General features: G+C 35.3%; 2 protein-coding genes across 2 annotated transcripts in view; one reads left to right on the top strand and one right to left on the bottom strand.

The window, feature by feature from the left end:
* The window catches only part of dicer1 (dicer 1, ribonuclease type III), a 76,645-nt gene extending 71,145 nt beyond the window's left edge, over positions 1 to 5,500 (bottom strand). The window contains exon 1 of the mRNA XM_062041230.1: positions 5,312 to 5,500. The gene's annotated coding sequence lies outside the window, so the exon portion shown is untranslated. The remainder of the gene's footprint in view (positions 1 to 5,311) is intronic.
* A 5,646-nt stretch (positions 5,501 to 11,146) lies between these two features.
* gmfb (glia maturation factor, beta) overlaps positions 11,147 to 21,450 on the top strand; it is a 20,333-nt gene continuing 10,029 nt past the window's right edge. Inside the window, exons 1-2 of the mRNA XM_062040392.1 lie at positions 11,147 to 11,251; positions 19,383 to 19,479. Of these exons, the coding sequence (XP_061896376.1) occupies positions 11,150 to 11,251; positions 19,383 to 19,479 (199 nt within the window). The 5' untranslated portion in view covers positions 11,147 to 11,149. The remainder of the gene's footprint in view (positions 11,252 to 19,382; positions 19,480 to 21,450) is intronic.

Raw genomic sequence — 21,450 nt, 5'->3', positions numbered from 1 at the left:
GTACCGGTAATAAAACATGTGCAAACTTGATAGCACACGCAAATGTGTGTAAAGTGGACTGCGTCTGTTAAGTGAGCAGAATAAGGCGTGCGATGCATTTTGCGTCTGTCTTAATTAATAGGCAAAACATATGCTGATCATCATTAAAACGCCCACAATCCTGGGAGGAGAAGATGCAAATATCATTATTTAGCATGCGCTGACAAAGCACTTATTACCATTTTAGCACTTTCTTTAGCACGTGTCAGAAGGACGTGCAAACTGACAGTTTCACACATGGCTGCTAGACTGTTGCTTGCGCTGCAAAGACAAACCATGGACGAGAATCCTCCGTACGTGTACGTCTCAACATATTTGGACGGTCAGAAAAACAAAATATTAGAAATATCATCTATTCAGCAATTTCCTTTTATCATTTTTTTAGCTGCTGGATAACTTATAGGGGTCGATTAAAATGAATTCAATTGATGCGGGTTGGTGTCCTTTAGTATTTTTTTAATGTTACTTATTTTCTATTCAGTAAATATTAGGGGTGTAACGGTACGTGTATTTGTATTGAACCGTTTCGGACACACGGCATGCTAGCAGCTAACGGGCTGCGATAGACTGACCATACGTCCTCTTTTCACCGGACATGTCTTCTTTTGCGGAGCTGTCAGGGCGGAGTTTCTTAAATGCTTCAAATGTCCGGCATTTTGAGTTAGGGTTGCATGTATTTTCAATGTGCGTTCAGGGTTAAGAAGGGGTTAAAAACAAAACAAATTGTGCACGCAGCAGCATTGGTGAGGGAGGGGCAGAGACAGAGAGAGCGAGAGAGTTATGATAAATGTGCATGCGTCGCCAGGCTCTGCTTTTTATCTAGGGCTGCAACAACTAATCGATTAAATCGATTAAAATCGATTATGAAAATAGTTGGCGATTAATTTAGTCATCGATTCGTTGGAACTATGCTATGCGCATGCGCGGAGGCTTTTTTTAATTTAATTTAAAAAAATTTTAATTTTTATTTTTATAAACCTTTATTTATAAACTGAAACATTTACAAACAGCTGAGAAACAATAATCAAAATAAGTACAAAAACAGTACAAAACAGCACCAGGACGGTGTTGAGGCTAGCCAATGATGTGTCATATGCAGCTCACGTGACGACGCCGTCTGGAAACATTCGAAAAATGGCGCAGGAAAACACTACCGATAGTTTAGCGGAGAAACATCTTGAGGTTATTGCTTCAATGGAGAAAAGTGTACGACCTAAGTCGTCAAAAGTGTGGGAACACTTTACTTTAAAGACTTCAAAGAAGAGCGTTTCCTGCAAAATGGCACGGAAGTACAACATTGCTTCAGAAGCACCTGAAAAGGAAACATGTTGGAGCCATGGATGAAGGGAAGAACTCACAGTACGTAACTTTTTAAGTCCATAGTGGCAACAAGCATTCATGAGTTCAGCTTTTTTGTAAGTAACTTTAACGTTATGCCTTTGTTGCAACGCGGGGCTGATCATGTGTCTCCGGCACATTTGACTCCGTTTTGAGATTTTATTTGGAAATAAACGTAACGGACAGAAATATCTTGGCTGCGTGGGGGCGGTGGCCCCTGGTTCCCTGGGCACCACACCTACTGTTTGTGAGATGGGTTCTCGGGGAGGCTGGGGCCGTACTCTGGCTCCCGCACACACTGGGAGTCAAATGTATTGTACATGCAAATTCACATATACTCACACACATACATACAGACATACATAGGTACCTACGCTCCCACATACATATACAAATAAATACAGTACATATTTACACACTCAAAGTTCGTACTTCCACACGCACATTCATTATACAAACATACTGTATACACATACTGTACATATACATTCACTGTAAAAACATACATATACACATACTGTACATATACATTCACTGTACAAACACACACATACTACACATACATTCACTGTACAAACACACACATACATATACTGTACATATACATTCACTGTACAAACACACATTTACACATACTGTACATATACATTCACTGTTCAAACACACATACTGTATACACATACTGTACATATACATTCGCTGTACACACATATACACATACTGTACATATACATTCACTGTACAAGCACACATACACATACTGTACATATACAAGTACATATGCACACATACACTCATGCACATAATCACGTTTCATCAAACATATATTAACGTTGTTGCCCTAGGGTAAACTGGGTATAACACATGGCACACTGACAAAGCTTAACCTATTGTTACTATAACAATCTACAAGGTTAAGGTTGCTTCTCTTTCTTCCCCTCCATTTTTCTGCATTCTTTCGTATCTCAAGTTATCATTACGTATATGTATTGTTGCATTTGAACAATTGTATTGTTGATAATAAAGGTAAAGTACTGGTATTGTTTATTATCAATAGCACTATTTCTATTGGTATTCATATTGCTCCATTTTTAGTGTAATAATGCTCATTGTCATTTCTGTATTTTTTTTTTTTTTTTTTTAAATTTTCGCTAACTGCTTATTTGCTATTACTTTTACCATCATATTTGTACATGTCGTATTTGCTGATGTTGCTCTGTTGTTGTTGTTGTTGTGTTTGCTGTTGTTGTTTTTGTCTCTCTGTCTAATCCCCCTCTTGTCCCCACAATTCCCCCCTCTGTCTTCCTTTTTCTCTCTTTCTATCCCCTCCTGCTCCGGCCCGGCTGCACCAAATGATAATATAAATACATTTAATAAAGTCAAAATACAAGTAAGGCAACAAGAGAAGAATCCTACACTTCTCTTTTGTAAAGTAAATCTGAACAGCCGATATGGGCATCTACATCTGCTATATGATTTGCCCGAGAAGCTGGGCAGGACATTATTAAAAAAAAAAAAAAAAAAAAAAAAAAATCAAATGTCCGGCATTTTGAGTTAGGGTTGCATGTATTTTCAATGTGCGTTCAGGGTTAAGAAGGGGTTAAAAACAAAACAAATTGTGCACGCAGCAGCATTGGTGAGGGAGGGGCAGAGACAGAGAGAGCGAGAGAGTTATGATAAATGTGCATGCGTCGCCAGGCTCTGCTTTTTATCTAGGGCTGCAACAACTAATCGATTAAATCGATTAAAATCGATTATGAAAATAGTTGGCGATTAATTTAGTCATCGATTCGTTGGAACTATGCTATGCGCATGCGCGGAGGCTTTTTTTAATTTAATTTAAAAAAAATTTAATTTTTATTTTTATAAACCTTTATTTATAAACTGAAACATTTACAAACAGCTGAGAAACAATAATCAAAATAAGTACAAAAACAGTACAAAACAGCACCAGGACGGTGTTGAGGCTAGCCAATGATGTGTCATATGCAGCTCACGTGACGACGCCGTCTGGAAACATTCGAAAAATGGCGCAGGAAAACACTACCGATAGTTTAGCGGAGAAACATCTTGAGGTTATTGCTTCAATGGAGAAAAGTGTACGACCTAAGTCGTCAAAAGTGTGGGAACACTTTACTTTAAAGACTTCAAAGAAGAGCGTTTCCTGCAAAATGGCACGGAAGTACAACATTGCTTCAGAAGCACCTGAAAAGGAAACATGTTGGAGCCATGGATGAAGGGAAGAACTCACAGTACGTAACTTTTTAAGTCCATAGTGGCAACAAGCATTCATGAGTTCAGCTTTTTTGTAAGTAACTTTAACGTTATGCCTTTGTTGCAACGCGGGGCTGATCATGTGTCTCCGGCACATTTGACTCCGTTTTGAGATTTTATTTGGAAATAAACGTAACGGACAGAAATATCTCAGGTTGGTTTCATAATGGATCAATGTAGACGGGCCCGATAAAGCTATATAAATATATTTAGATTTGAGTGATGCTTTAATACAACTAAACGTTAAGATGGTGCTGGAATATTTCATGCTATTATTCAGAGGCAGCCTAAAATGAATCCTTTATTATTCACAACAGAAACGTGTACAATATCTGATCCAGTTCTGATCTGATGAGTTACATTTCTGTGTTATTATTAGTGTATGCTGCACCCCCAATGTCCACAACATGGTGCCAGTATGCTTGTTTTTTCAATAAAATACTGGAAAGGATAGAAATGTAGTTTGTCTCTTTTATCCGATTATTAATCGATTAATCAAAGTAATAATCGACAGATTAATCGATTATCAAATTAATCGTTAGTTGCAGCCCTATTTTTATCCATAGATTTATCATATTTAACTTTTTATTATCTATAGCAGGGGTGTCAAAAGTGTGCCCCGGAGGCCATTTGCGGCCCACAGCTAATGTTTTAAAGGCACATTCTAAAAATACTATTAAAATAAACAAAAACATAACAAAAGTGAAATAAAAAAGCTTAAAGGTTAAATGTAATTTAGAAAAAGTTGCAATGTTGACTAATAAATCCAAGCTGTTTTTTTTCTTTCAAACTGTCATTGCTCAAAACATAATATTGAATCAAAATCAACGTTATTATGAATTATTGACCTATCCAAGGTTCCCATTACTTCACGTCGAATATTCCACTAAGAAAAATATTTTTGGTGGAAGATTTTGCAAATTTGGTAAATATATAACACAAAAATGTATATTTTGTTGTTTTATTACTGTACCGAAAATGAACCGAACCGTGACCGCTAAACCGAGGTATGTACCGAACCGAAATTTGTGTGTACCGTTACACCCCTAATAAATAAATATAAAACCAATATAAAAAAAATAAATATGATTAAAAACGAATTTAAAGGGTAAAACCAATTAAAACAATAAATAAAAATCTAAATTTAAAAACACAGATTACTATGGTATATTATTTATTCATCATTTATTTGTTCACTGATCCGTTACAGACAATTGGATAAAATTGCTATGGTATGAAAAAGGGGTAGGATTAAATAAACTCTGCTTCTTCCTACTCCTTTTCGGACGTGCTGTAATGAAACAACTGGAATTGTGGGGTGCATTACATTGTATGTTCGTAATAAAGTGAAAGTGAAAAGTGTGTTAATGAGTAGAAGTGTACACAAAGTAGTAGTGGAAGACGACAGTAGTTAGCAGCAACGTACTACGCTAGCATGGCTGGCAAGAACCCTAACGCACTTCAATAGCTAAATAAAAATATATTGAGAAGAGTGTTTAGAAAGCCAAGTAGATACATATATGACCGTAGACGTACAAGAGTGAAAGACATTTAGCATATTTAACAACACGTACAATCACAAAGCTAGCTAGCTTGTTAGCTACTTTATAGCAACTCACGTCGGCTGGCCTAAATATGACTACTCAAAGTCGCGTCTCACCTGATTGTACTTATTCAGTTGATCGACGGTGTTTTTATTTCAACGTCTAGTATTTCATGTTCCCCGCTTGCCTGGTTTGTGTGGCTTGTACTCCGCGACAGGAGCACTTCCCCTCACCTGGGCCTTAGCTGCACACCAATACGCTAACGTAAGTCGCGCCCGTTTACGACAGTTGACGACCACCGCCGTAAAGCGTTGACCGCATGTGATGTGGAGGAGAAGCGTCATCAAAATGAATCAAAATGTCAAGTTTTTTTTAATACAAACTGAAAACATTTAGCAAAGTCCGAAACCAATGTGCATTTTGGAAAACGACGTTTCAAAACTGTAAAAAAAAAAAAATCTATATGACAGAAACATGATTATAAAATAATTATATATATATAGAAAGGGACAAGTGGTAGAAAATGGATGGATATATATATATATATATATATATATATATATATATATATATATATATATATATATATATATATATATATATATATATATATATATATATATATATATATATATATATATATATATATATATATATATAATTATTATATATATGTATGTATATATATATATATATATTTATATATATATATATATATATATATATATATATATATATAAGTATATATATATATACATGTAACATTGATTTTTTATATATGTATATAAATAAATGTATATATGTATGTATGTATATATATATGTATATATATATATATACATACATATATATATACAAAAATCAATATGACAGAAACATAATTATATAATAATTATATATATATATATATATATACATACATATATATATATGTATATATATATATATATATATATATATATATATATATATATATATATATATATATATACATACATACATATATACATATATATATACAAAAAAAATCAATATGACAGAAACATGATTATATAAAAAATTATATGTATGTATATATATATATATATATATATATATATATATATATATATATATATATATATGTATACATCCATTTCCTACCGCTTGTCCCTTTCTATATATATATAATTATTATATAATCATGTTTCTGTCATATATATTTTCTATACATATATGTATGTATGTATATATATATATATATATATATATATATATATATATATATATATATATATATATATATATATATATATATATATATATATATATATATATATATATATATATTTATACATACGTATATATATATACATATATATATATGCCATTAAGGAGTTGGCAGAGGAGGCAGAGAAGGCAAGTTTCTGGATGTGGCTAAGAAGGAGGGACAACACTTGGGGCTCAACACCCCATTGAGGTCAGTTGCAGGGAGTGGCGCGGGGAGACGTCCCCGCTTAGCCACTGCCCCCCCACCGCGAGGTGTCCTGGCTTGGGGGCGAAACATCAGTGAACGGTGGCACCAGCTGACGACCCTGCAGCTGACCTCGAAGTGCACTGGAGGAGGTGCGACAGGCAGAGATGCCAAGCAGTTAGGTCTGTACTTATTAATTAAAAATAATACAAAAAAAATCAATATGACAGAAACCTGATTATATAATTATATATATATATATATATATATATATATATATATATATATATATATATATATATATATATATATATATATATATATATATATATCCATCCATTTACTACCGCTTGTCCCTTTCTATATATATATTTATTATATAATCATGTTTCTGTCATATAGATTTATATATATATACACATATATATATATACAAAAAAATCAATATGACAGAAACATGATTATATTATATATATATATATATATATATATATATATATATATATATATATATATATATATATATATATATATATATATACATATATATATATATACATATATATATATATATATATATATATATATATATATATATATATATATACACATAATTATTATATAATCATGTTTCTATTTTTCTGTCATTTTGATTTTTTTTAGTATATATATATATATATATATATATACAAACATTTTCTAAAAGTAGGTGTGGCAACGCTGCATGTGTTGGTATCAATCCGATACCAAATACAGGGCCATAATTGCCAATATCGATACTGATACTTTACAGTATCAGTATCAAAAAATATTCAAGACTCTTGAATGATTTCGTCTTAATTTGTGAGACATTCATAATTGTAAGACGATCATAATCGGAATGAAACACATGGAAATACTTTTAGATAATCAACAATATTTCAGTACAACCAGAATATTATTACTAAAGGCAAATTGTCCATTATCCATTTCAATAGTAGAAGCCTAAACAGGAATTTCAAGGACATCAAGGACTATTTACACACCTTTTCACAACCATTTAACATAATTGCAGTATCTGAAACTTGGATTAACAGTGAAAAAGTGACCGATTTTGAACTGGATGGTTATGATTTTATTAATATGAATAGACAAAACAAGGGGGGTGGAGGGGTGGCAATCTATGTGGATAACACCCTGAGATTCAAACGTCTGGATGATATGACAACTGCGGTTGATAACCTACTTGAATGTCTAACAATTGAAATTTGTATGGAAAAAAGTAGAAATGTCATTATTAGTTGTATATACAGATCGCCAGGTACAAGCATTGAACGTTTTACAGATTGGATGGAATGCCTGTTTTCAAAGGAGAGTAACGTTAGTAGAGCTGTCTTCATTTGTGGAGACTTTAATATTGACATGTTAAATCCCAGTAAAACTAAAGATATAGATAATTTCATTGACACAATGTACAGTATGAGTCTATATCCCAAAATCACCAGACCCAGTCGAATTACGTCTCACTCTGCCACTCTAATCGACAACATATTCACTAATGATATTGAGAATAAGACCGTAAGTGGGCTATTGAGCAAAGATATCACTGACCACCTCCCAGTTTTTCTGATATTTAATGGAAACTACAGGACAAAAAAACTAGAAAAGCCAACCCAATACAGAAGAACGAGAGGAATCCATTAGTTCATTTAAACATGATTTACTGGAGCAGAATTGGGATGTAATTTATGAAAATGGTGATGTTAATAGTGCTTACAATATATTCTTGAGAATATTTAGGTCATTATATGATAAAAATTGCCCAATAAAAGAATGCACCAGTTGAAGAAAATATACCAATTGTCCTTGGATCACAAAGGGATTGCAAAATTCTTGCAAAAAGAAAAACACTCTTTACAGGGAATTTATAAGATTGAAAACAAAAGAAGCAGAAAATAAATATAAAAAATATAAAAACAAATTAACTCATATTATAAGGTCAAATAAGAGAGATTATTATAAGAAATTACTAGATGATAATAAAAACAATATCAAAGGAATATGGAATTTATTAAACAGTATTATAAGAAACAGTGCCTCTTCAAATAACTATCCAACGTATTTCACAAATGATGGTAAAGAAAATGATAATATTGAAGATGTGGCTAATGCCTTCAATAAATTCTTTGTAAGTATTGGACCTGAGCTTGCAGAAAAAATCCCAGATCCACGGACAACTGGTAAAAATATGGAGGGATTGTTGGAGAGAAATCCCAATTCTATGTTTTTAAATGCAGTGGGTGAAGAAGAAGTGTTGGATATTGTAAACAAATGTAAGAACAAAATGTCCACTGACTCCAATGATATTAGTATGGCATTGGTGAAAAAGGTCATTACAGGGATATCAAAACCATTAACATATATCTGTAATTTGTCATTTCAAACCGGCGCATTTCCAAATGAAATGAAAATAGCTAAAGTTATACCTCTGTTTGAAACTGGGAGCAAACACCACTTCACAAACTATAGACCCGTCTCTTTACTTCCACAATTCTCTAAAATATTAGAAAAACTATTCAATGACAGGTTAGATGCATTTATAGAAAAGCATACATTACTCTCTGACTGTCAATATGGGTTTTGATCAAACAGATCTACATCAATGGCAATAGTTGAAACAATAGAGGAAATCACAAATGCCATAGAAAAGAAACAATATGCAATGGGAATATTTATTGATCTAAAAAAAGCATTTGACACAATTAACCATGATATATTAATCAATAAAATGGAAAAGTATGGAATCAGGGGAGTTGTATTGGATTGGCTTAAAAGTTACTTAAATAAGAGACAACAGTTTGTGAAGTTGGGGGATTGCTGTTCATCATGTTTGGTGTCCCCCAGGGGTCAGTGTTGGGGCCAAAACTGTTCATCCTGTATATCAATGATATATGTCAAGTGTCTACATTATTGAAATTAGTGTTATTTGCTGATGACACTGATATTTTTTGTTCAGGGGATGACTTAAAACAATTGCAGGAAGTCATTATGGAAGAAATGAGTAAACTAAAAACTTGGTTTGACTATAATAAATTGTCATTAAACCTGACTAAGACTAAGTTAATGCTGTTTGGGAAGAGGACACGTGAAACAAGGGTGCAGATACGAATAGATGGGGTGGATATTGAAAGGGTTTTTGAAATAAAATTCCTTGGAGTTACAATTGACGATCAAATTAACTGGAAATCACATATAAAACATGTACAATCTAAGCTGTCAAGAAGCATCTCAGTAATAAATAAAGCAAAGCAGGTTCTGGATCACAAATCACTCCACATTCTTTACTGTTCATTAGTTTTACCATATTTAACCTACTGTGTGGAAGTCTGGGGGAATAATTATAAAAGCTCATTAAATTCAATAACTATACTTCAGAAAAGAGCTGTACGCATCATCAACAAGGTTGGATATCTGGACCATACTCACTCACTATTCTTACAGTCAAAAATATTGAAATTTAATGATATTATTTTGTATCAAACTGCACAAATAATGTATAAAGCCAAAATAAATAAACTCCCAGGAAGCATTCAAAAATTGTTCAGCACACAAGAGGGCGGTTATAATTTAAGGGGGAATTTAAATTTCAAAATGCTTAGTTATAGAACGACCATTAAAAGTTTTTGTATTTCAATTTGTGGAGTGAAATTATGGAATGGTTTGAATGATGAGTTAAAGCAACGTCCAAACATAAAGCAGTTTAAAAGGAAGAAAAAGTACATGGTATTCCAGAGGTACAGAGATGAAGAAGGGCTTTGATATTGGCTTGTTTGTGTTACAGAAGAGTGTGGGGCTGCCCATTGAGGCAGTGGTGTTGTTGTGGTGGCATCATACCATTTCCATGATCACTAGTGGTAATGATGTGGCTATGTACGTGTGTAGTGTGCATATGTATGTATATATCTATGATGTATGTACAGTATATACAAGTTCATTAAGTTTGTACATTGAGTGAATAGGTAGTTCTAGCTCAGAGTAATTTATGATTTAAAGAAAAGGGGTGGGATTAAATAAGTGTAAACTTCTTCTCACTCCTTTTCAAATATGTAAAAAAAAAAGAAAAAAAAGAAAAAAAGAAAGTCCAATGCTCATTTGTTTTTGTTTTTTATTCTCCATTGTTTTTCATTTTGTTATAATGGCTGTTAAGGCTATAGCACTGTATTGGATCAGGCTTGCTCTTGTTTTTATGCATATTTGAAATAAAAATATATCAATCAATATCAATCAATCAATATTTGCGCACACATAAAGAATACATAATGATAATAAAAGCAACAAAATAAATATTACCTGTAATTACACACATTTGTTTGTGCAAAAAAAGTAAATATTTGCAAAATGTGTCAAAAAAAAGAAGCAACAACTACTTGGCGCGCATACATTTTTTCCGAGTTTAAAAACACACGTACAGTTTAAATACATACTGTGTGTGTGTGCGTGTGTTCTAGTATCAATACGACCCATGGTATCGATGCATCGGTATTTGCCTAGCTCCGCCCACCACTGCCATACAACGCTGCAGCTTCCTGCCGCGTCAAGATACCAACTCTCCACAACAACAATGGTGAGTGTGTCGGCGGCGCCGGCGATATAGTTTGTGTCATGCTGGCGTGTGTGTTATTTATCGCTTTCTCTTTATAAAGGTCGCGTTTTAGGGGCGATCGAGGGAGACAAATACGAGTGTTTAAGATTGGCTAGCCTTAGCTTGGTAGCCTTTAGCATGAGTTCCACCCTCCGGTGTGAAGCGGTTAAGCTAAATGGCAGTCGTGTTCCGGCTGGGGATGTCAAAATAAAAGCCAATGCAGGGCCTACTTACCTTATAAAATAAACGTTATTGATAGCAAAATAATTCCAAACGGTGTATAAATTAAATATTCAATACTTATTCGATATTTTTCGTTTGTGTTTCCATTCGCAAGTGAGAAATGTGGCTTTAAATTTTATGATGAAGCGTTATATAGCCGGTTTCCGGTGTGTGTGTAAAAGAGCTTGACGCTGCATTTGCCTAGGAATATGTTTCAACACGCCCGAGTTTTGCAAGTTGTTTTTCTGCAATGTTGCTTCTTTGCTGTGATGATTTTATCTGTGGGTAAAAGAGCAACATTTCGGCGCCCAGCATCAGTATTTATTAAACGGCTGTTTCCGGTCTTACGACTACTAGCTGCTTGTGCTAGTAGTTCCTGGTGTGAAATAAAGCTGACTTGCATTTATAGCCACCAGTTTCCGGCCTAAATCGTGATCGTAGTTCCTCATCGAGGTTGTTTTTTCCCCTCCTCCTTGTGCACTTCCTGTGCCAATTGCGCTAGTCTGCAAGTTTCACTCCTTGCCTCTCTGCTTAATCTCTAAGGATATTCTCTGAAAGCTCAGAGAAAGCCCCCCGCCCACCAGCCAGCCATCTGTTGAGGAAGGTGTAATTATAGAGAAGACAAGAGACTTCAAGGAGCTCATATATGGCGATATGCAGTCTTTTTCAACCACTGTGCCGCGGCACACTAGTGGCTGTCTGGTGTGCCCTGGGAAATTATGCAACTTCACCTAATTGGTCCCAAAAATATTTTTTTCAAATCAACAATTATAATCTGCAAATAATGTGCCGTTGCTTAGTGTCTGTGCTGTGTAGGGTAAACCACGTAATACTCCATGCCAGTAGGTGGCAGCTGGTAGTTAATTGCTTTGTAAAAGTCGGAATGTATCGGGTGAGACGAGGATGGTTTGTTGTGATCGCAATATGCGGGTAAAAACGTATATAATGCTTAAACCAAAAATGAACATAAGGAAAAGGCAATGAAGCATAGGAATGGCTATGCAAAAACACAAGAAAAACTGAACTGGCTACAGAGTAAACAGAAACAGAATGCTGGACGACAGCAAAAACTTACGGCGTCCACAAAGTACATCCGTACATGACATGACAATCAACAATGTCCACACAAAGAAGTAGGGATGATAATATCGGCCTGCCGATGATAATATCGGCCGATAAATGATTTAAAATGTAATATCGGAAATTATCGGTATCCGTTTTTTATTATCGTTTTTTTAAAATTTAGTTGTTAAGGCAGCTGCCTTAACAACAAAGAGCCCCCGCCTAAACTAAAATAATGTAGCAGCCTAGTTTTGAATGGCAGGGTCCCTGCTATCACATGTTGATAAAAATATAACATTTACATGATAAAAATCAACTACAGGCTTCCCAAATAATGTAATAAATTAAGCATGATGAGTTGAGCATATGTCAGCATGTGTGGCCCCACTTTTAACTATTTTTTTCAAACGCTTATTTATAGTAAGTCATTAATTTGACTCAGTCATTATTTTGCCTTAGTAAGTCAATATTTACTAAGTCAAAAATAATGACACACTTAGTATCTCAGGTAACTAGGACTGTTTTGTTTTTACTTCACGGAAAAAATATCGAGATACATATCGTATATCGCCATTCGGCATACGGAGCGGAAAACACAACCAAAAATTGTAGGCTTTTTCACGCGACGAAGCCGGCCTACTTCACCACAGTCTGTAGTCTATTGCCCCCCCAGCACCTTCCCCGGGCGACACCCTCTTCCCCCTGGAGAGACACCACTGCTACACTACAAACACTGCTACACTACTGTATTTTACTGTGGGTCAATATGGTGGTACACAAAGAGCCACGTTTTATTCTGAGTTGGTACTTGGTAAAAATAAATATGGATGTTTAGGGTTTATCGACTGCATGTCACTGCAATGAGTGCTCCTTAAAGGCCTACTGGAATTAATTTTTTTTATTTAAACGGGGATAGCAGATCCATTCTATGTGTCATACTTGATCATTTCGCGATATTGCCATATTTTTGCTGAAATGATTTAGTATAGAACAACAACGATAAAGTTCGCAACTTTTGGTCTCTGATAAAAAAAAAAGCCTTGGCCCTACCGGAAGTAGCGTGACGACACCGGAGGAAGGACTGCTCATATTTTCCTATTGTTTACACCAGCAGCGAGAGAGATTCGAACCGAGAAAGCGACGATTACCCAATTAATTTGAGCGAGGATGAAAGATTCGTGGATGAGGAACGTTAGAGTGAAGGACTAGAATGCAGTGCAAGACATATCTTTTTTCGCTCTGACCGCAACTTAGGTACAAGCTGGCTCATTGGATTCCACACTCTCTCCTTTTTCTATTGTGGATCACGGATTTGTATTTTAAACCACCTCGGATACTATATCCTCTTGAAAATGAGAGTCAAGAACGCGAAATGGACATTCACAGTGACTTTTATCTCCACGACAATACATCGACGAAGCTCTTTAGCTACTGAGCTAACGTGATAGCATCGAGCTCAAATGCAGATAGAAACAAAATAAATAAACCACTGACTGGAAGGATAGACAGAAGATCAACAATACTATTAAACCATGGACATGTAACTACACGGTTAATAATTTCCAGTTTGGCGAAGCTTAAAAATGCTGTTGCTAACGCCGCCATTGAAGCTAACTTAGCTACGGAGCTAACGTGATAGCATCGGGCTCAAATGCAGATAGAAACAAAAGACATAAACCCCTGACTGGAAGGATAGACAGGAAATCAACAATACTATTAAACCATGAACATGTAAATACACGGTTAATGCTTTCCAGCTTGGCGAAGCTTAAAAATGCTGTTGCTAACGACGCCATTGAAGCTAACTTAGCAACGGGACCTCACAGCGCTATGCTCACCTGCGTTCCAGCGATCGACGGAAGGACGAAGGACTTCACCATGATCATCCGTGCGGTTGGCGGCTAGCGTCGGCTAGCGCGTCTGCTATCCGAGTCAAAGTCCTCCTGGTTGTGTTGCTGTAGTCCGCCGCTAATACACCGATCCCACCTACAACTTTCTTCTTTGCAGTCTTCATTGTTCATTGATTGATTGATTGATTGATTGATATATTTTTATTTCAAATATGCATAAAAACAAGAGCAAGCCTGATCCAATACAGTGCTATAGCCTTAACAGCCATTATAACAAAATGAAAAACAATGGAGAATAAAAAACAAAAACAAATGAGCATTGGACTTTCTTTTTCTTTTCTTTTTTTTTTCCTTCTTTTTTTTTTACATATTTGAAAAGGAGTGAGAAGAAGTTTACACTTATTTAATCCCACCCCTTTTCTTTAAATCATAAATTACTCTGAGCTAGAACTACCTGTTCACTCAATGTACAAACTCAAAGAACGTATATATACTGTACATACATCATAGATATATACATACATATGCACACTACACACATACATAGCCACATCATTACCACTAGTGATCATGGAAATGGTATGATGCCACCACAACAACACCACTGCCTCAATGGGCAGCCCCACACTCTTCTGTAACACAAACAACCCAATATCAAAGCCCTTCTTCATCTCTGTACCTCTGGAATACCATGTACTTTTTCTTCCTTTTAAACTGGTTTATGTTTGGACGTTGCTTTAACTCATCATTCAAACCATTCCATAATTTCACTCCACAAATTGAAATACAAAAACTTTTAATGGTCGTTCTATAACTAAGCATTTTGAAATTTAAATTCCCCCTTAAATTATAACCGCCCTCTCGTGTGCTGAACAATTTTTGAATGCTTCCTGGGAGTTTATTTATTTTGGCTTTATACATTATTTGTGCAGTTTGATACAAAATAATATCATTAAATTTCAATATTTTTGACTGTAAGAATAGTGAGTGAGTATGGTCCAGATATCCAACCTTGTTGATGATGCGTACAGCTCTTTTCTGAAGTATAGTTATTGAATTTAATGAGCTTTTATAATTATTCCCCCAGACTTCCACACAGTAGGTTAAATATGGTAAAACTAATGAACAGTAAAGAATGTGGAGTGATTTGTGATCCAGAACCTGCTTTGCTTTATTTATTACTGAGATGCTTCTTGACAGCTTAGATTGTACATGTTTTATATGTGATTTCCAGTTAATTTGATCGTCAATTGTAATTCCAAGGAATTTTATTTCAAAAACCCTTTCAATATCCACTCCATCTATTTGTATCTGCACCCTTGTTTCACGTGTCCTCTTTCCAAACAGTATTAACTTAGTCTTAGTCAGGTTTAATGACAATTTATTATAGTCAAACCAAGTTTTTAGTTTACTCATTTCTTCCATAATGACTTCCTGCAACTGATTTAAGTCATCCCCTGAACAAAAAATATCAGTGTCATCAGCAAATAACACTAATTTCAATAATGTAGACACTTTACATATATCATTGATATACAGGATGAACAGTTTTGGCCCCAACACTGACCCCTGGGGGACACCAAACATGATGAACAGCAATCCCCCAACTTCACAAACTGTTGTCTCTTATTTAAGTAACTTTTAAGCCAATCCAATACAACTCCCCTCATTCCATACTTTTCCATTTTATTGATTAATATATCATGGTTAATTGTGTCAAATGCTTTTTTTAGATCAATAAATATTCCCATTGCATATTGTTTCTTTTCTATGGCATTTGTGATTTCCTCTATTGTTTCAACTATTGCCATTGATGTAGATCTGTTTGATTTAAACCCATATTGACAGTCAGAGAGTAATTTATGCTTTTCTATAAATGTATCTAACCTGTTATTGAATAGTTTTTCTAATATTTTAGAGAATTGTGGAAGTAAAGAGACGGGTCTATAGTTTGTGAAGTGGTGTTTGCTCCCAGTTTTAAACAGAGGTATAACTTTAGCTATTTTCATTTCATTTGGAAATGCGCCGGTTTGAAATGACAAATTACAGATGTATGTTAATGGTTTTGATATCCATGTAATGACCTTTTTCACCAATGCCATACTAATGTCATTGGAGTCAGTGGACATTTTGTTCTTACATTTGTTTACAATATCCAACACTTCTTCTTCACCCACTGCATTTAAAAACATAGAATTGGGATTTCTCTCCAACAATCCCTCCATATTTTTACCAGTTGTCCGTGGATCTGGGATTTTTTCTGCAAGTTCAGGTCCAATACTTACAAAGAATTTATTGAAGGCATTAGCCACATCTTCAATGTTATCATTTTCTTTACCATCATTTGTGAAATACGTTGGATAGTTATTTGAAGAGGCACTGTTTCTTATAATACTGTTTAATAAATTCCATATTCCTTTGATATTGTTTTTATTATCATCTAGTAATTTCTTATAATAATCTCTCTTATTTGACCTTATAATATGAGTTAATTTGTTTTTATATTTTTTATATTTATTTTCTGCTTCTTTTGTTTTCAATCTTATAAATTCCCTGTAAAGAGTGTTTTTCTTTTTGCAAGCATTTTGCAATCCCTTTGTGATCCAAGGACAATTGGTATATTTTCTTCTACTGGTGCATTCTTTTATTGGGCAATTTTTATCATATAATGACCTAAATATTCTCAAGAATATATTGTAAGCACTATTAACATCACCATTTTCATAAATTACATCCCAATTCTGCTCCAGTAAATCATGTTTAAATGAACTAATGGATTCCTCTGATCTCGTTCTTCTGTATTGGGTTGGCTTTTCTAGTTTTTTTGTCCTGTAGTTTCCATTAAATATCAGAAAAACTGGGAGGTGGTCAGTGATATCTTTGATCAATAGCCCACTTACGGTCTTATTCTCAATATCATTAGTGAATATGTTGTCGATTAGAGTGGCAGAGTGAGACGTAATTCGACTGGGTCTGGTGATTTTGGGATATAGACTCATACTGTACATTGTGTCAATGAAATTATCTATATCTTTAGTTTTACTGGGATTTAACATGTCAATATTAAAGTCTCCACAAATGAAGACAGCTTTACTAACGTTACTCTCCTTTGAAAACAGGCATTCCATCCAATCTGTAAAACGTTCTAAGCTCTTACCTGGCGATCTGTATATACAACTAATAATGACATTTCTACTTTTTTCCATACAAATTTCAATTGTTAGACATTCAAGTAGGTTATCAACCACAGTTGTCATATCATCCAGACGTTTGAATCTCAAGGTGTTATCCACATAGATTGCCACCCCTCCACCCCCCTTGTTTTGTCTATTCATATTAATAAAATCATAACCATCCAGTTCAAAATCTGTCACTTTTTCACTGTTAATCCAAGTTTCAGATACTGCAATTATGTTAAATGGTTGTGAAAAGGTGTGTAAATAGTCCTTGATGTCCTTGAAATTCCTGTTTAGGCTTCTACTATTGAAATGGATAATGGACAATTTGCCTTTAGTAATAATATTCTGGTTGTACTGTTCATTGGTGTAGTAGCAGCAGTTCTCATTGATATTGAGGAGGAAATTATTGTCCGGGTCTATATCATGTTCCAAGTCTTGTAGGTGGTGCTCAGTGTACTGAGATGCTTTCAACTGTACATTGTCATATTCACTTACCAACTGAATTATGTGGCTAGTGTCATCTTGCGTATTGTCAATGTGTGTCATGATTGTGTTTAATCGCTTTTACCTTACATTCCAGTTCATACGTCATATTCGTTCAGATCTTCGATGTTTCTAATCAGCAGCACTTTGGCGCTCTCCGGAGTGCCGTTGAGTTTGATGAATACTTTACAGTTCGCAGTCCAAGTTTGTAGAATTTTCTTCTCTCTCCTCATTTGGCGTGCTTTTCGGGCTATATCAGCATTTCGTTTGGTCAAATGGTCGTTCATGTATACGTTTGTTCCTTTTAGCTTCCTTCCCTGTTTTAGCAACGCGATCTTGTGCTTTCTATTGACAAATCTCAGAACTACGCTCGGCTTGTCGTTTGTTCCTCTCCTGGGCAAGAGGTGACATGCTTCGATGCTGTTACAGTCCAGTTGTATATCCTTGGACTGCATGAAGACCGCCACCTGTCGCTCCATCGAAATAACATCCAACCCCGCCGGCTCCCCTCCATTCGCTGGGGCTACTGCTCGTGCGTAAGACCGGGGTTTGATGCTAAGTCCGGTGATGATCACATCATTGATCCTTGTGTACTGCTCAATATCAGCAACTCTGTTCTCCAGAATTGCGATTTTCTTGTCTTTCTCCAAATTGTCAGCCCTCATCTGATCCAGCTGCACAACAAGGGACATGATGGTTTTCTGCTGCTCCTTGATCGTAGCAACTTCCTCGATCAGAGTGTCGATTGACTTTTTAAGTTCGCTATAATCAGCCTTGGGCGCCATCTCGTCTTTGTAACAGCGCACCGGCTATTTACTCCAGACATTCACTTGTTAAATTAATTGCAAACTTTCTCCTTACATTATTAAACTTAAATGTTTGGAGTAAAATTCGCGAGCGCCGGTTCAGCTACCGGAACAGTTCCCTTTAAAAGGCGTCATTTTACGCTCCCGCTGCGATAGTTTGTCATTCCCCGTCTGGCAACGTCATTAAACAAATTGCAAAAGATTCACCAACACAGATGTCCAGAATACTGTGGAATTATGAGATGAAAACAGAGCTATTTTGTATTGTATTCAATGGGGTACCGATACTTTCGTTTCACTGGTTACGTCACGCACATACGTCATCATCCAAAGATGTTTTGAACCGGAAGTTTAGCGGGAAATTTAAAATTGCACTTTATAAGTTAACCCGGCCGTATTGGCATGTGTTGCAATGTTAAGATTTCATCATTGATATATAAACTATCAGACTGCGTGGTCGGTAGTAGTGGCTTTCAGTAGGCCTTTAATATTGATGCTGTTTGCTTGTCAGAGTGAGTCACTGACGGTGTGCACGGTGGACAAAGACCTGCTCCAAAAGCTGAAGAAGTTTCGCATGCGCAAGGAGACCACCAACGGCGCCATCGTCAGTAAGTATTATTATTTTAAACATCCTCCAGCTAAAGCATCAATGGGACTTGGCACCAATGCTAAAATCTTAAAGGAGAACTCCACTTTTTGGGGGAATTTCGCCTATCATTCACAATCCCTATGTGAGACAAGAACACGTTATTCTCTTTTTTATGCATTGTCTTTGTGAGTTTTACTAAAAAAAAAATATTTTACAAGGTTTGCAAATAAATAAAATATATTTTTTTAAACTCAATATGACAGTATAATGTCATACTAAATATGAAAGTTACATACACATAACTCCAAAAACCAAACATGAAACATGTCTAAAAATGCCTGAAATAATGTATCTATGTGAGTTTTAAAAGAAACATAAGATTTTGTAAGGTTTGCAAATACAAAATTTCATTTTTTTACTCAATATGACAGTAATGTTCTTAGAATCCTGAGATAATGCGGAAAAAAGCAATAAAGATTTATTCAAACATACCTTTAAAACCAAATATGCAAAATGTCTAATAATGCCTGGAAAAATGTGTCTTTTGTAAGGTTTGCAAAGACATAAATTTGTTTTTTTTACTCAATATGACAGTATAACTTTCATACTAAATATGAAGGTTATATAGGCTCATTTTACAAAAACAACCAAAAACCGCCAGCAATACACCATTTACATGCCGTGACCTGCATAATAACCAAGTATTAGCGAAGTTATTATAAGAGTTATCACAGAGGAACTACTTTTAGTGGCGCCGTGATCCCAGAGACGTAACTAGTAACTGTGGCTTTTGACATATGAACCAGTGAGCTGCTGCATTGCCACTGAGTTGGTGAAAGTAGGACTGGACGATATGGCTGAAAACTGTATCAGGATGCAAGTGTTTTATATCCGTCAATATCAATAATTATTGATATTCTATGACCTGTTGAAAATAAGGACCAGGAGAAAAGTATATTATGTAACCTTCCCCTGATTCAGTGGCCTTGTGGTTAGAGTGTCCGCCCTGAGATCGGTAGGTCGTGAGTTCAAACCCTGGCCGAGTCATACCAAAGACTATAAAAATGGGAGCCATTACCTCCCTACTTGGCACTCAGCATCAAGGGTTGGAATTGGGGGTTAAATCACCAAAAATGATTCCCGGGCGCGGCCACCGCTGCTGCTCACTGCCCCCCTCACCTCCCAGGGGGTGGAACAAGGGGATGGGTCAAATGCAGACAATAATTTCGCCACACCTGGTGTGTGTGTGACAATCATTGGTACTTTAACTTGAACTTTTAACTTATAATGCCCTCAGCAATCAAGGCAGGAAGGAAAGGAAATGTCAACGCAAGCCTGGAAATCAATGTAAACAACATCACATTAAACACTTAACAATAACCTCTTAAAATGAAGGTGCAATATTAAGGAGTATGTAAGAAATGCTTAATAAAGTGCAACAAAATAGTGCAAAGTGTGAAAATGTAAACCTGACAAGAACTATTTTCCGCAGGTTTAGTGCCAGGAATTTACAGCAGTGCTCTAAATCAGTGGTCCCCAACCACCGGGCCGTGGATCGATTGGTACCGGGACGCACAAGAAAAAAAAAAAGTTTATTTTTAATTTTTATTTTTTAAATTAAATCAACATAAAAAACACAAGATACACTTACAATTAGTGCAGCAACCCAAAAAACCTCCTTCCCCCATTCACACTCATTGGCACAAAAGGGTTGTTTCTTTCCGTTATTAATATTTATGGTTCCTACATTATATATCAATACAGATCAATACAGTCTGCAGGGATACACATGAGCACACATGATTGTATTTTTTTATTAAAAAATACAAATAAAATTGTATTTCTTGCTTAGCACTTAGCAGTACTGCTTTGTGATGCTTAGTGTTTAAATATAGTTAGATCTGCTTATCGCTAAAACTTGTAGTTCATCCTCCTTAAAATATGAAGTCGGCCATGATTGCAGTAGTTGTTGTTGTTGAGTGAAATAGCT

This window comes from Entelurus aequoreus, linkage group LG03 (assembly GCF_033978785.1).
Source record: "Entelurus aequoreus isolate RoL-2023_Sb linkage group LG03, RoL_Eaeq_v1.1, whole genome shotgun sequence".
NCBI classification, from domain to species: domain Eukaryota; kingdom Metazoa; phylum Chordata; class Actinopteri; order Syngnathiformes; family Syngnathidae; genus Entelurus; species Entelurus aequoreus.
This window is presented reverse-complemented; position numbering and strand designations above follow the sequence as displayed.